We start from the raw sequence: 17,274 nt of genomic DNA on the forward strand, positions 1-17,274 counted from the left end.
GAGCACTGCTAAATGACCTCCAGCCGGCCACAAATGTGCATGTGTCTGCTCAAACGGTCAGAAACAGACTCCATGAGGGTGGTATGAGGGCCTGACGTCCACAGGTGCACACCGTGCAGGTGCACACCGTGCAGGATGTTTTTCACTTGCCAGAGAACACCAAGATTGGCAAATTCGCCACTGGCGCCCTGTGCTCTTCACAGATGAAAGCAGGTTCACAATGAGCACATGTGACAGTCTGGAGACGCCGTGGAGAACGTTCTGCTGCCTGCAACATCCTCCAGCATGACCGGTTTGGCACTGGGTCAGTCACGGTGTGGGGTGACATTTCTTTGAGGGGCCGCACAGCCCTCCATGTGCTCGCCAGAGTTAGCCTGATTGCCATTAGGTACCGAGATGAGATCCTCAGACCCCTTGTGAGACCATATGCTGGTGCGGTTGGCCCTGGGTTCCTCCTAATGCAAGACAATGCTAGACCTCATGTGGCTGGAGTGTGTCAGCAGTTCCTGCAAGAGGAAGGCATTGACGCTAAGAACTGGTCCACCCGTTCCCCAGACCTGAATCCAATTGAGGAGATCCCTCAGGAGACCATCCGCCACCTCATCAGGAGCATGCCCAAGCGTTGTAGCGAGGTCATACAGGCATGTGGAGGCCACACACACTACTGAGCCTCATTTTGACTTGTTTTAAGGACATTACATCAAAGTTGGATCAGCCTGTAGTGTGGTTTTCCACTTTAATTTTGAGTGTGACTCCAAATCCTGACCTCCAAGGTTGATAAATTTGATTTCCATTGATGATTTGTGTGATTTTGATGTCAGCAGATTCAACTATGTAAAGAAAAAAGTATTTAATAAGAATATTTCATTCAGATTTAGGATGTGTTATTTTAGTGTTCCCTTTATTTTTTTGACCAGTGTAGGATGCTTTCTTGGCCAGGGCTCACTTGTACAATAGATGTAATTCTCAGTGTGAACTCTGGTTAAATAATCAATAAAAACGTGTGTGGAGTATGAGTGAAATAAACAGCGAACTGAACTATTACGTCTACTACTCTCTCGTTGTCATCTTTTCCACGCCTTTATCTTCACTCTCCTACCTTCTCCCATCCCTCTCTCCCCCAGGTGATGGAGCTGGAGTCTAAGCTGAACGAGGCCAAGGAGGAGATGACTCTAGGGGGTCCTGTGGCCCAGAAGAGGGATCCTAAGGAGTGGATCCCCCGTCCCCCAGAGAGATACGCCCTAAGCGGCCACCGCTCCCCCGTCACACGGGTCATCTTCCACCCGGTCTTCTCTGTCATGGTCACTGCTTCTGAGGACGCCACCATCAAGGTCTGTATGTGTCAATCATTTTCTAAGAGCTTGGTGTACCAGGGAGCCATAGCTCTATGTAAGATACAAGTTTATTTTATTTAGCACAAATATACAGTTGCAGCCAAATATATTGGCACCCTTGCACTTTTCTTCAGTAATTCCCTATTTCTTCTAAAATAAATTGTAATTTAAATAATTGCTCTCCACACCTTGTTGGGTTTTCAACATTGCAGAACCAAATAGAATGTTGTAAAGGTAAGTTTACAAATTTAATATAGAAAATAAAGACAGGCACCCTAAATCTGGGGGAAATGTTCTGTGACCCAATAAAACAACATGTTAGCTCTTAGGTAGTACAGCACTGTGTTTACTGACGACTAAATTAATCATTCAATGAAAAGAACGCCCTCCTACAATCAAACATGGAGGTTTGATAATGCTGTGGGGCTGCTTTTGCCACCTCTCATACTGGAGGCCTTGAACGTGCACAGGGAATCATAAAACGAGATTATCAGATCTTTTGGAGTCCAATATTCAACCCAGTGTCCAAAAACGGGGTCTCTATTGGAGGTTGTGGGTGTTCCAGCAGGACATAGACCCAGACACACATCAAAAATCACCCAAGAATGGTTTAAGAAGAAACACTGGATTGTTCTGGAGTGGCCAACCAAGAGTCCAGCTCTGAATCACATCCAAAAACCTATGGCGAGATCAGAAAACAGCAGTTGGTGGAGGGCACCCCTCAAACACTGAAGAATTAGTGCAGTATGCTGCTGAAGAGTGGGCCAAATTGCCAGTAGAAATGTGCAGCAAGCTCATTGAAGGCTACAGGAAGTGTTTGCCTGCACTTATCTTGCCCAAAGGCTGTGAAACCAGGTACTAGCTCTGGGGTGCCAATAACCTTGTTCAAGCCATTTGTGTTCATTTTTTAAATTAAATTTGCAAACTTACGTTTTATAAAACATTTATTTGTTCTGCAATATTGAAAATCCATAACAAGGTGTGGAGACTATTTATTATTTTTTTCAGTTTCAACTTATTTGTAGAGAATCGTCTAAGGAAAGTGCAAGGGTGGCAATATATTTGTCCGCAACTGTATGTCAGTGACTGTCACATTAGATATCTCTGCAGCTGCTATAGCTGCTATTCCTCCCCTTCATCTTCTCGATATCCTCTCTTCTACTCTTTCTCTCCTCTTCCTCTCTCCTTTTCACTTGCTCCCTTCTTCCCTCCGCTCTTGTTCTTCTCATGCTCTCTCTCTCCTTATCTTTCTTCTTTATCACTGTCGAGATGGGGTGATGCTCTGGTAACCGGGACTACGCTGGCAGAGCATGGAGCACTGCACCCTGGGATGCATGTGAATCTCATCCTGCTCTCAACTTCTTCCTCTCTTTGCTTTGTGCTCTTTTTCTCTTTTATTTCTCTTGTAACACTCACTCTTATGCATTGACCCAGAAGAAGTTTATTGCCCTGTCATGTTAAAATGTTTCAACTGACTATGCGTTTGTGTGTCTCTCGCTCTAGGTGTGGGACTATGAGGCAGGGGACTTTGAGCGGACACTGAAGGGTCATACAGACTCTGTCCAGGACATCTCCTTTGACCAGACGGGCAAGCTGCTGGCCTCCTGCTCTGCAGACATGACCATCAAGCTGTGGGACTTCCAGGGCTTTGAGTGCATCCGCACCATGCACGGTGAGGGTCTGGGTGGGTGTCTGTTGTGTTCCTCCAAGTGGTACAACGGCAAACAAGCACTATTACCCAATGTGCACCTACCGACACTGTTAGTGTACTTACGTGGTTACTTCAACAGTGTACTTATGTGATAGAAATAGAATGATTCTATCTTTGGTTACTACAATGTGATTACTGTGGTGTACTAGGTATTGTAAAGTCATATTTTTTGTATTAGCCTTACTGATGTCACTTTCCTGTTTCCTGTGTCTGTTTCAGGTCATGACCACAACGTGTCTTCTGTAGCCATCATGCCCAATGGAGACCACATAGTCTCTGCCTCCAGAGACAAGACCATCAAGATGTGGGAGGTGGCCACTGGGTGAGACACACACACTTATCAGGTGCTGAAATACTGTATCTCTTGTTATATTAGTCCAGTGAAGAGATGTTCCAATGCATACACAGACTGACACATTCTGGTGTCCAGTATTGCGGTTTTGCTGGAGAGGTGTGTGTGTGTTTGTCTAGCTACGCTACATATCCAAAAGTATCAGTCCCCCTTGCTTCAATGGAGTTGTCAGGGCTTTGTCCAGGCCAATCAAGTTCTTCCACACCGATCTCTACAAACATTTCTGTATGGACCTTGCTTTATGCACGGGGGCATTGTCATGCTGAAACAGGAAAGGGCCTTCCTCAAATTGTTGCCACAAAGTTGGAAGCACAGAATTGCGTATGCTGTAGTGTTAAGGTTTCCCTTCACTGGAACTAAGGGGCCTAGCCCGAACCATGAAAAATAGCCCCAGACCATTATTCCTCCTCCACCAAACTTAACAGTTGGCACTATGCATTGGGCCAGGTAGCGTTCTCCTGGCATCTGCCAAACCCAGATTCGACTGCCACATGGTGAAGCATGATTCATCACTCCAGAGAACTTGTTCCCACTGTTCCAGAGTCCATTGGCGACAAGCTTTGCACCACTTCAGCCGACACTTGGCATTGCACATGGTGATCTTACAGTAGGTTTGTGTGCGTGCGGCTGCTCGGCCATGGAAACCAATTTCATGAAGCTCCTGACGAACAGTTCTATTGCTGAAGTTGCTTTCAGCGGCAGTTTGGAACTCTGTAGTAAGTGTTACAACTGAGGACGGACGATTTTCCTCGATTTACACACCTCTCAGCAACGGGTGTGGCTGAAATAATAGCCGAATCCACTAATTTGAAGTATGTCCACATACTTTTGTGTGTAACTTGGTCGAGTCGGTTTCTTTCTCTAGGTATTGTGTGAAGACATTCACAGGCCACAGAGAATGGGTGAGGATGGTCCGGCCCAACCAGGATGGTTCTCTTATCGCCAGCTGTTCCAACGACCAGACGGTGCGTGTGTGGGTGGCCACCTCCAAGGAGTGTAAGGCTGAGCTGCGGGAGCACGAACACGTGGTGGAGTGTATTGCCTGGGCCCCCGATACTGCTCACCCCACTATCCTGGAGGCTACTGGCTCAGAGGTGAGGAGAACCTCTATACTATGTGAGGTATTTTGAAATGATGACACGTGTTTCGGCAATACAACTTGTTTTTTGTTCATGCTTATAAGCATCTTTTCTTTACTCTCTGTAGAGTAAGAAGAGTGGGAAGCCCGGCCCATTCCTTCTCTCTGGCTCTAGAGATAAGACCATCAAGATGTGGGACATCAGCACTGGCATGTGCCTTATGACTCTGGTGAGTGTGTGTGTGTGTGCACCTTTTACTATACTTGTGAGCACCAGAAGTCCTCAAGAATAGTAAACCAACACAGTTAGAGAAGTGAGGACATTTTGCTGGTCCTCATTTGTAAAAATGCTATTTTGGGGTTAAAGTTAGGAGAAATAGGATTTTGTTCGTTACCTTCCCCTCAGGCAGCACGATTGGTCATGATAACTGCGTATGTGAGGATGTCCAAAGCGGGTTTTGTTTCTCAGGTTGGTTGTGTGTGTTCTCCCTCTAGGTGGGTCATGATAACTGGGTATGTAAGGATGTCCAAAGCGGGTTTTGTTTCTCAGGTTGGTTGTGTGTTCTCCCTCTAGGTGGGTCATGATAACTGGGTGCGTGGTGTGTTGGTGCACCCTGGAGGCAGGTTCATAGTGAGCTGTGCTGATGATAAGACTCTGAGGATCTGGGACTACAAGAACAAGCGCTGCATGAAGACCCTGTGTGCCCACGAACACTTTGTTACCTCTCTGGGTAAGACTGTCTGTGTGTGCATTCCCTTAAATATTGTAGTACTAGTCAAAACCACCTGTTTGTGTGTGCGTAATCTCCAACACTTCCACCAGTTCCACAGTTCTACCTCCACCCAGTCCATCATCAGGGTTTGTACGGTCATAAAAATTCTGTGAAAGTCATGGAATTTTTTATGGTTTCCAGGCTTAGAAAAGTTGGGGAAAATTCTAAAATCCTAAACGTTTTGGAAAAGTAATTAACATACATTGCTAAATGTTCATGTCATTTATTTAGACACAGTTTTAAATATATATTTTTATCAATCAAATAAAAATCAACATCAGCGAGGATCGGAATTACACTTTACCACATCTGTGTTTGCGCGCGTCACCTGCATGTGTGAGAGACGAGTGGGCCGTTGCTCATGTGAATCGAAATAATAATTTGTGAATTGCGAATCATAGTTTCTGGAAAAAACGATTAATGTCGTCTTCTGGATTCTGTGGCTTCAAAACTTGTTTTGTAGATACTTCCAGTTGATTTGGGCATCCAATGAATGGGACATTGCCCCGCTTTACCGTTTCCAGGTTGTTAAAGCCTGAATTCAAAATTCATTACATTGAGATTTTGTCACTGATCTACACCCAATACCCGTAATGTCAAAGTGGAATTTTGTTTGTGGAACATTTTAGAAATGAATAAAAAATGTAAAGCTGAAATGTCAAAACAAATTGCATAATAAGTTGCATGGACTCATTCCGTGTTCAATAATAGTGGTTAACATGATTTTTGAATGACTGCCCCATCTCTGTACCCCATATGTACAATTATCTGTAAGGTCCCTCAATCGAGTAGTGAATTTCAAGCACAGATTCAACCATGAAGACCAGGGAGGTTTTTCAATGCCTTGTGAAAAAGGGCACTGATTGGTAGATGTGTAAAAATACAATAAAGCAGATGCTGAATATCCCTTTGAGCATGGTGAAGTTATTCATTAATTTCACCTTGAGGCCAATGGTGATTTTAAAACAGAGTTTAATGGTTGTGATAGGACAACTGAGGGTGGATCAACAACATTGTAGTTACTCCACAATACTAGCCTAAATCACTGAGTGAAAAGGAAGCCTGTACCGAATAAAAATCTATATTCCAAAACATTCCTCATGTATGCAACAAGGCGCTTTGACGTGTACGATCACATATTTGTGATCATTGTTGAGTGTTCCCTGCCATTCTGAAAAACAACTAAACAATGTTTTGTACTGATTGGAAATAAAGGTCTTTACAGCAAAACACAAATGAGCAAGCTTATAGCTCGACTTGTTTACAATGTAACACATCTCTGGTGAGCACAAGGGAGAAATGTAATATTGTTTAGAAAAGAGATGCGTGTCAGCTAAGCTAACAGCAGATACATTCTTTATGATGGCAGCCATTTTAAGTTTGACAAGCAAAAACTCCCTAACCCCAGAATGCCATTCACTATAAAATGCAAATAAGTCAAAAATGGCTGTGCCCATTGCCTTAAAAATATGAACTTAGTTTGGCCACTTTTCAGCATATTCCAAATCTTCGATGTACATGTTAGTGTATACAAAACCGGAACACATGAATTGATGAGTCGTTTACCATTTTTGACAAATCACAAAACAAATAAAATGTTATGGCCTCGCAGATCATCATGCTAAATACAAGCCTACTGCCTAGCCTAATCGTAGCGCGAAAGCTAAACCGGGATAAAAACCTTTTTTTGGGGGGGGGGGGGTAATTTAAGTTGTGGGGGGTTTTCAATTCCATGGGGGGTGGAAATGGGGAAGGTATGATTTTAAGGCAATATATCAATAAATGGGGGACAAACAGGAATTTTATATGCCAAATTTAAATTAAAACCCCTGGTAAGGGGGGTCTGATCTGGCATAGTTAAAATCTCATGCCACATTCAAAGGAACTGGGAAATTTCCGACTTCAGTGCGTCCAAGACAACTGGGAACTCGGAAAGAAACGAGACTGGGAAAATCGTTATGAATGGTCATCCAACTCAGAATTCCACCTTGAGCTCAGGTCTCTTTCTACAGCTCCGACTTGAAGATCACTGACATCATGATTTGACTTTGTTTATTTCCGAATTCCCAGTTGTCTTGAAAGCACCATAAGTCGGTCGCGTGAACAATCCCTTGTTGTAACATCTTTGGTCTGACAGACACTTACGTGACAACCAGAATGTATTGTATGATGTCAACAAACATGACGGTGGCAAATAGCTTAGCATTTGCTCATCATAATCAGTTGAACCTTAAAAAGTATTTTACATGTGTCCATTACAGTCTATGCAAGAATTGGAATGCATGACTTGTCACCAGTACTTGAAAATGTGAATAAAACCGTAAATACATTATGCTCCATGCATATGGTATGCTACACTAGAAACAACAAATTGATATACAGAAAATAAGCAACTTCCTTTTTGATAGGAACACACACATTTGTAAGGAAAACAACAATGAAGACCATGCGGGCGCCAGCCATAAAATGTGCTGGGGGAAAACGTTTGCACGGCCTGTTCTGACTAGAGATGCGCAATGTCTTCATACATGATCTGGGGAAACACTAGGGAAGTGCTTTGGCTCTCATTGAAGAAAGAAGTTTGTCCGGCTCAGTAAAGCCTCAAACATAAATTGTCCGCAACAGTGAAATGCTTCTCATGTGAATTAATGGGGTGGAACACACCTCAATTCAAACTGTTAGAAAATAATTTTAAATTGACAAGTTGAACAGCCTAAAGATAATTAGCAGGCAATGTGCCTTGGTTTTTAGGGCAACGCGGTTTATAACTGTCCTGGCACCATCCCTACGGTGAAGCTGGGACTGGGAGACTCGTCAGGATCGAGGGAAAGATGAGTAAAGTACAGAGATCCTTGATGAAAACCTGCTCCAGAGTGTTCAGGACCTCAGACTGGGGCAAAGGTTCACCTTCCAACAGGACAGCGATCCTGAGCACATAGCCAATACACTGCATGAGTGGCTTTGGGACAAGTCTCTGAATGTCCTTGAGTGGCCCAGCCAGAGCCCGGACTTGAACCCGATTGAACATCTCTGGAGAGACCTGAAAATAGCTGTGCAGCGACGCTCCCCACCAACCTGACAGAGCTTGAGAGGACTTGCAGAGAAGAATGGGAGAAATTCCCCAAATACAGGTGTGCCAAGCTTGTAGCGTCATACCCAAGAAGACTCTAGGCTGTAATCGCTGCCAAAGGTGCTTCAACAAAGTACTGAGTTAAAAGGTCTGAATACTTATGTAAATGTTATGTTTTATTTAATAGTTTTTTTTGCTGACATTTCTAAACCTGTTTTTGCTTTGTCATTAAGGCGTATTGTGTCCTGGGGGGGGGGGGCAATGTAATCAATTTTACAATAAGGCTGTAGCGTAACAAAATGTGGAAAAAGTGAAGTCGTCCGAATACTTTCCGAATGCACTGTTTCTATTTCATTTTCAATGAATATGGAAAAATGTCTAAATGTTTTCACTTTGTCATTACGGGGTATTGTGTGTAGATAGGTGAACAAAAATTATTAGATATATAACTAAAATATGTACGCAACATGGAACAATTTCAAAGATTTTACCAAGTTACAGTTCATATAAAGAAGTCACTCAATTGAAATACACTGCTCAAAAACATATTTATTCTTTACATAGTTGAATGTGCTGACAACAAAATCACACAAATTATCAATGGAAATCAAATTTATCAACCCATGGAGGTCTGTATTTGGAGTCACGCTCAAAATTAAAGTGGAAAACCACACACACTACAGGCTGATCCAACTTTGATGTAATGTCCTTAAAACAAGTCAAAAATGAGGCTCAGTAGTGTGTGTGGCCTCCACGTGCTTGCATGACCTCCCTACAACGCCTGGGCATGTTCCTGATGAGGTGGCGGATGGTCTCCTGAGAGATCTCCTCCCAGACCTGGACTAAAGCATCCGCCAACTCCTGGACAGTCTGTGGTGCAACGCCACGTTGGTGGATGGAGCGAGACATGATGTCCCAGATGTGCTCAATTGGTTTCAGGTCTGGGGAACGGGCGGGCCAGTCCATAGCATCAATGCCTTCCTCTTGCAGGAACTGCTGACACACTCCAGCCACATGAGGTCTAGCATTGTCTTGCATTAGGAGGAACCCAGGGCCAACCGCACCAGCATATGGTCTCACAAGGGGTCTGAGGATCTCATCTCGGTACCTAATGGCAGTCAGGCTACCTCTGGCGAGCATATGGAGGGCTGTGCGGCCCCTCAAAGAAATGCCACCCCACACCGTGACTGACCCAGTGCCAAACCGGTCATGCTGGAGGATGTTGCAGGCAGCAGAACGTTCTCCACGGCGTCTCCAGACTGTCACATGTGCTCAGTGTGAACCTGCTTTCATCTGTGAAGAGCACAGGGTGCCAGTGGCGAATTTTCCAATCTTGGAATGAAAAACGTCCTGCACGGTGTTGGGCTGTAAGCACAACCCCCACCTGTGGACGTCGGGCCCTCATACCACCCTCATGGAGTCTGTTTCTGACCGTTTGAGCAGACACATGCACATTTGTGGCCTGCTGGAGGTCATTTTGTAGGGCTCTGGCAGTGCTCCTCCTTGCACAAAGGCGGAGGTAGCGGTCCTGCTGCTGGGTTGTTGCCCTCCTACCGCCTCCTCCACGTCTCCTGATGTACTGGCCTGTCTCCTGGTAGCGCCTCCATGCTCTGGACACTACGCTGACAGACACAGCAAACCTTCTTGCCACTCCTCGCATTGATGTGCCATCCTGGATGAGCTGCACTACCTGAGCCACTTGTGTGGGTTGTAGACTCCGTCTCATGCTACCACTAGAGTGAAAGCACCGCCAGCATTCAAAAGTGACCAAAACATCAGCCAGGAAGCATAGGAACTGAGAAGTGGTCTGTGGTCCCCACCTGCAGAACCACTCCTTTATTGGGGGGTGTCTTGCTAAATGCCTATAATTTCCACCTGTTGTCTATTCCATTTGCACAACAGCATGTGAAATGTATTTTCAATCAGTGTTGCTTCCTAAGTGGACAGTTTGATTTCACAGAAGTGTGATTGACTTGGAGTTACATTGTGTTGTTTAAGTGTTCCCTTTATTTTTTTGAGCAGTGTACATTCATTAGGCCCTAATTTATGGATTTCACATGACTGGGCTAGGGCGCAGCCATGGTTAGGCCTGGGAGTGGGTAGGCCCACCCACTTGGGAGCCAGGCGCAGCCAATCAGAATGTGTTTTTCCCCACAAAAGGGCTTCATTACAGACCGAAGTACTCCTCAGTTTCATCAGCTGTCTGGTTGACTGGTCTCAGATGATCCACCAGGTGAAGAAGCAGGATGTGGAGGTCCTGGACTGGTGTTGTTGCACGTGGTCTGCAGTTCTGTGGCCGGTTGGACGTACTACCAAATTCTCTAAAACAATGTTGGAGGCGCCTGATGGTAGAGAATTCAACATTAAATGCTCTGGCAACAGTTCTGGTCGATATTCCTGCAGTCAGCATTCCAATTGCACACTCCCTCAAAATTTAGACATCTGTGGTATTGTGACACAATTGCACATTTAAGTGGCCTTTTGTCCCCAGCATAAGGTGCACCTGTTTAATGATCATGCTGTTTAATCAGCTTCTTGATATGCCACACCTGTCAGGTGGATGGATTATCTTCGCAAAGGAGAAATGCTCACTAAGGATGTGCACTAATTTGTTTACAAAATTTGAGAAATAAGCTTTTTGTGTGTGTGTGAACATTTCTGGCATCTTTTATTTTAGCTCAGGAAACATGGGACCAGGACTTTACATGTTTATATTTTTGTTCAGTATGTTTTATTCATATTTATTTCAGGTTATTCCACATTTTGCTGTGTTACAAGTCTAGGGTTAGGAATATTTTTCTGAAGGCACTGTATACATCAAGGGTGGTCAACCATCTTTCCGGAGAGCAAATAGGTGCAAGTTTTTATTCCAGTCTGTATTTGTATTTCTTTCTCTAGATATGCACCGGACTGCTCCCTACGTGGTGACAGGCAGCGTTGATCAGACAGTCAAAGTGTGGGAGTGTCGCTGAGTCTGCCTGCTACCTCCCTCTCATCTTCCTCTCTACCCTCCAACCACAGCCTTATACACCCCCCCAACCTCCTGCTCTTCTCTTCCAGAAGGAGCATTAGTGCTCCCCTAAATAGCAGCCTCTCCTCCCCACCACCTCTATCCTCCAACCACAACCCTATACCCCCTCCTACCCACAATCCGACACTTTCTCTCTGACACTCACCTAAGCCCAACCTCTCGCACTCTATACCATTGTTATCCAGGCTTTGCCCCTCATCTCCCGGCCCTGTTTTAAAATAAATATTGATTGTCCTTTTATGTAAATTATTCTGGATGTAGAGTATGCTTAATAAATATTACACACACACACATTCTCTCGCACACACACTAAAAGAAAAAATCAGTATTCCTTGGCTGGTGATTTCCCCAAAAAACGTGCATACTGTAAATTTGCCATGACGTGGGGGTCAAAGGGTAAATGGTTCCTGTGTCCTTGCCCAGTGGATGCTGGGTAATTGTGACTGTGCACATAAACCAATCACGTCTGTTCTTTAAGGGTTTGGTTTGGGTTTTATTTTGTTTCTTCCTGCTACTTATTCTGACGCTACCTAGGAGAGAGAGAAGAGTGTGAAAGGAAGAGAATTGTGACGGAGGAGTAGAATAAGAGATGACTGGTAGTGTCTGTGCGTACTTTGTGTAGTCTGTGTATGGCGGTAGAGAATAGAGGTTGTGTGTGTGGAGGCAAGGCTTTCTGTCCCTCTGTTTATACTCCCTCTCACTTACTGGTAACTGACTGGCTTCTAGTAGATACTCACAAGGATATTAAAGATCCCTATGCTGTAAAGAACACACACAAATGAAGACTTTATCTCGCTCCGTCATACACACACTTCAAGGAAGATGCATAGATGAGCAGATGTGTTACACACACACACCACATACATACACAAACTTCTGCTGTCATGTGTCCCAAGAGCACCCCATGCCCACTCATTCTCTGCTGTCTCTGCCTTGTTAACCCTCTTGAGGTCTCCCTCACCAAGGGATTTCCTTCTGCTTTCTGTACTCTTACTGCTCTATTTGTCACACACTCACACAGATGCACATAAGCACAGTAAACTTGTGTTCCAATATATCTGTATGTGATTGTTTGCAACATAAAAATATCTGTAAATATAACATTGGCCTTGTCATGTGTGCTTTTATTTTTATTATAAAGAGGTATGCACATTTTGCACAGCCTGGGGACGCCAAGCTACGCAAGTGGTGAAGGTGAAGTTTGCTGTTGTAATCGAGTACTGTAGAGCTCAGAGGCTGAGCCTGTCTCCACTAACTAAAACAAAAGATAAGGAAAAAGTGTCAGATCATTAAAGAAAAATAATTATTTCTCAGACAGCGCCATCAACTTCCATTTGCCTCATGCAAATTGCTGTGGAAATGTTATAATGTAGGTCTCTAAGCCCTTTATATCGCAATATCTACTAAGCTAACATATGGAGTTATTTCAAGATGGTCATAATGTATCATATAGCCAATAGATGTTTTATTTTAACCTCTGAAGGTAATAAAAACAGAATTCGGCCTTTACTGCTACAGCCCAAAGAAACACGATGAATAGCACATTTTTACATGGCAAAACAGACTGCCGTAAAGATTTAGTGATGTCAGAGCAAAACCCCCGACACTGTCGTGTTCGTGAGTCATCTTTCAATGGCGGTGCTTTATTCGTTTGTAGCTCAAAATATATATATATTTTTTTTTTACCGACTTTTTGTGAGTATGTTCTTGTCTGGTTTCTTTTGTGTAGAAAAATACCTTTCACAAGCCCCATGTTATGAAATAGGCGCAAGCTTTATATCGTCGGAAAGAGTGAATTGAGCTGCAGCCACTACACGAAACGGTAAGTAGCATAAACACGGGGAGCTATTCAAAATGTTACTGACGCTGTCTAGCGTCACAATCGACTTCAATGGCCAGAAGGTAGCTTGTCTCTACCACCATAGCCGCGGGAAGTAGGGGTGCTGCAACACCCCTTGAAAAGTCTGAATTATTTTTTCTTTACAAAAGCAGTGCACTTGCAACATAAAAATATGTTTGTGCCATTTTTTTCAGAATGGCACAAATTCCCCGATTATCAGGGTACTCATGTCAACACGTTTGCTTTCAGAGCATATTTGATCCCAAATTATAAGGGGGAGCGATACCTCGGTGTCTCAGGCATCCATCGCTCATTGAATACATTAGTGTGACTAGTCCTGTATTAGCGAAAGTGTAACCCCAATTTTTTTTTTTTTTAGTTCTCCTGTGGGGACAGCAGAATAACCATTTTAGGGTCTAGATAAACACCCCCCCCCCCCCCCCCCCCCCCCCCCAAGAGTGTAGAGATATAAATAAATGGTGTTTATTTGATAAGATGGGCCTGGCATAAAAAACACAATAAAGGGAAAGGCTCAAGAAATAGGCTGATTATCTTTTTTGCATATCTCTACTTCCAATGCTGGCTGCCATGGTTAACACAATGCAGGACCATGAATTCTACCTGAACTGACTCAGAAATGTAACATAAGTAGACCTACAGTATCACAGCGAGGTCAAACAGTTGTGTTTTAGTCAGATTTATCCAGTGCCCACAGCAGCACTATTGATTATTCTCCACATCCAGTGCATGTGGTGTACTATGCTCTTAGTCATGCTCTCACTAACTCCCAACTTTTTTCTGTCTCCCCTTCTGGATGGCCTGAGGCTCTATGACGACAACTGAGGACACCCTGGCCTTACCAGGATGTGCCTGGTCCAATCCCACCTGGCTCCCATCTAACTGCTACCTGCCTGTTGCTGCCTCCGCTGGTTCTTTCTTCCCAACAAGTCACTGAAACCTGAGCCAGATTTAGCTTTGAGCCTCTTTGCAGATGTCTTCAATACATAAAATGTATATGTTATGGCTTTACATCCCCTGCTATATTGTGGATAAAGAGTTACCTGTCTAACAGAACACAGAGTGCGTTCTTTAATGGAAGCCTCTCCATCATAATCCAGGTAGAATCAGGACATGCCACTGGCTTCGAGTAAAGCCAGAGTATCTATGTATGCGGATGACTCAACACTATACACGTCAGCTACTACAGCAACTGAAATGACTGCAACGCTTAACAAAGAGCTGCAGTTGGTTTCAGAGTGGGTGGCCAGGAATAAATTAGTCCTAAATATTTCTAAAAGTAAGAGCATTGTATTTGGGACAAATCATTCACTAAACCTCAACTAAGTCTTGTAATAAGTAATGTGGAATTTGAGCAAGTTGAGGTGACTAAACTGCTTGGAGTAACCCTGGATTGTAAACTAATGGTCAAAACATTGATACAACCTGTGTCGAGCAGCGGTCTAAGGCAGGTGTCACTACAGACCCTGGTTCAATCCCGGGGTGTATCACAACCGGACGTGATCGGGAGTCCCATAGGGCGGCGCACAATTGGCCCAGCGTCGTCTGGGGTAGGCTGTCATTGTAAATAAGATTTTGTTCTTAACTGACTTGCCTAGTTAAATCAAGGTAAAAAAAAACAAACAGGTGTAAAGCTTTAACGCATACGTTTTTTCAGCAGCAGACTTACGATCGATAATGTCAAAAGACGCACTGAAGTCTAAAAAAAAAATATTTTTATCACCAATTTCCCTCAGCCAATCATCAGTCATTTAGTAGCTAAGATGGGGGAGAAGTCTGTCCATAATAAAGCGCTACTCTACCTTAACAGCATTATCAACAAGGCAGGAACTACAGGCTCTAGTTTTGTCGCACCTGGTCAGGCGTGGGGTCAGGTGCCGCAACAAGGGACTTAGGAAAATTGCAATTGTCTCAGAACAGCACGGCTGGCCCTTGAATGTACACAGAGGGCTAATATTAATCTCTCCCTGGCTCAAAGTGGAGGAGAGATTGACTTCATCACTATGAGAGGTATTGACGTGACTACATGGAACACTATTCCACATCAAGTAACTGATGCAAGCAGTAAAATTATATTTAAAGAACAGATTAAAATATATCTAAGTGGCAAGAAGGCCATTTCTTAAAGATATGGTGTGTGTCTCCCAGGTGGCTTGTGGCAAACTTTAAACAACACTTTATGGATAGCTTTAAGAAATGGCTTTCTTGCCACTCTTCCATAAAGGCCAGATTTGTGCAATATACGAGATTGTTGTCCTATGGACAGAGTCTCCCACCTCAGCTGTAGATCTCTGCAGTTCATCCAGAGTGATCATGGGCCTCTTGGCTGCATCTCTGATCAGTTTTCTCCTTGTATGAGCTGAAAGTTTAGAGGGATGGCCAGGTCTTGGTAGATTTGCAGTGGTCTGATACTCCTTCCATTTCAATATTATCGCTTGCACAGTGCTCCTTGGGATGTTTAAAGCTTGGGAAATCTTTTTGTATCCAAATCCGGCTTTAAACTTCTTCACAACAGTATCTCGGACCTGCCTGGTGTGTTCCTTGTTCTTCATGATGCTCTCTGCGATTTTAACGGACCTCTGAGACTATCAGTGCAATTGCATTTATACGGAGACTTGATTACACACAGGTGGATTGTATTTATCATCATTAGTCATTTAGGTCAACATTGGATCATTCAGAGATCCTCACTGAACTTCTGGAGAGAGTTTGCTGCACTGAAAGTAAAGGGGCTGAATAATTTTGCACGCCCAATTTTTCAGTTTTTGATTTGTTCAAAAAGTTTGAAATATCCAATAAATGTCGTTCCACTTCATGATTGTGTCCCACTTGTTGTTGATTCTTCACAAAAAAATACAGTTTTATATCTTCATGTTTGAAGCCTGAAATGTGGAGAAAGGTCGCAAAGTTCAAGGGGGCCGAATACTTTCGCAAGGCACTGTATGTGGTGGAGTGGGGGCCTGAGGGCACACTGTGTTGTAAAATCTGTGAATGTATTGTAATCTTTTTAAAATTGTATAAACTGCCTACATTTTGCTGGACTCCAGCAGTAGTAGCTGTTTCCTTGGAAGATCTTTTCCCATTCGGATGTTTCCCACACAGATTTTTTTTTTTCCCATTCGGTCAAACAAATAATGCCTTATTACCATCGCTAAATTGTAAAGACATCGATGCCGGTGTGTGTACTTGTTTGCAGACTTTTTTTGTATTTTTAATTTTTTTTTATACAACTTTGACAGTACTGCTGATCATAGCACTTGGCTTGCACTTGCAAATTCAGCACACACAACATTCTATAATAGAATTGTGTTATTTGACGCATCAAAGTGTTGTTTGTTGTGTATCTTTTTTGACACACAAAGACCCAAACGGCGATCCGTACGCAAAGACCCAAACGGCGTTCCGTACGCAAAGACCCAAACGGCGTTCCGTACGCAAAGACCCAAACGGCGTTCCGTACTTTAGTCTCTCCTCTGTAGTTTCCAAGCTGGTCTCCAGAAGAGGAAAGAACTGATCCCAGCCATGAAAGCTGCCAGAGCGCGTGGGGACATTGCTTACATCCGCTATGACAGGCTCATTGTTCACCCTCCCTCCTAGAAGCCTGGAAGGGATGAGAGAGCCAAGCCTGGGTTCGTAGCCTCAACCCTGCAGCACACACACACCAAGTGATTAATGGACTGCTGAATTTTATTTTATTTAGCTTTGTCTGCTCTTTTCAATAGTATGTCTATCTCTGATAAGCTACCCAGGAAAGGGATGGAAATAGCCCATATTATTATATGTAGCCTTAGAAATAAGGTTCATGAAATCAATAACTTGATAACATCAGATAACACTCTTATATTAGCCATTTCTGAGACTCACTTAGATAACTCATTTGATGATACAGCAGTAGCAATACAAGGATATAACATTTATAGAAGAGACAGAAATGCTTATGGGGGTGGAGTTGCTGTATATATTCAGAACCATAGCCCTGTAATACTTAGATAAGCTCTTATGTCAAGTGTTATTAAAGTGTTGTAGTTGCAGGTTCCCTTGGCACATCTAAAGCTTTTTCTTTTGGG

The 17,274-nt window shown here is 43.6% G+C and overlaps 1 protein-coding gene across 3 annotated transcripts in view; it reads left to right on the forward strand.

Annotated features, from left to right (window-relative positions):
* The window catches only part of LOC110491314 (lissencephaly-1 homolog B), a 30,292-nt gene extending 15,899 nt beyond the window's left edge, over positions 1-14,393 (forward strand). Inside the window, exons 5-11 of one of the 3 annotated variants that reach the window (XM_036950266.1) lie at positions 1,125-1,331; positions 2,838-3,006; positions 3,265-3,367; positions 4,263-4,491; positions 4,604-4,705; positions 5,050-5,206; positions 14,014-14,393. In XM_036950266.1, coding sequence (XP_036806161.1) covers positions 1,125-1,331; positions 2,838-3,006; positions 3,265-3,367; positions 4,263-4,491; positions 4,604-4,705; positions 5,050-5,206; positions 14,014-14,144 — 1,098 coding nt within the window. In that variant the 3' untranslated portion in view covers positions 14,145-14,393. Of the gene's footprint in view, positions 1-1,124; positions 1,332-2,837; positions 3,007-3,264; positions 3,368-4,262; positions 4,492-4,603; positions 4,706-5,049; positions 5,207-11,216; positions 12,451-14,013 lie in introns of those variants that run through there. The other 2 variants (XM_036950263.1, XM_021564680.2) reach the window with 2 other exon arrangements.
* Positions 14,394-17,274: the final 2,881 nt, after the last annotated feature.

The sequence above is a fragment of the Oncorhynchus mykiss genome, chromosome 2, assembly GCF_013265735.2.
Source record: "Oncorhynchus mykiss isolate Arlee chromosome 2, USDA_OmykA_1.1, whole genome shotgun sequence".
Lineage (NCBI taxonomy): Eukaryota > Metazoa > Chordata > Actinopteri > Salmoniformes > Salmonidae > Oncorhynchus > Oncorhynchus mykiss.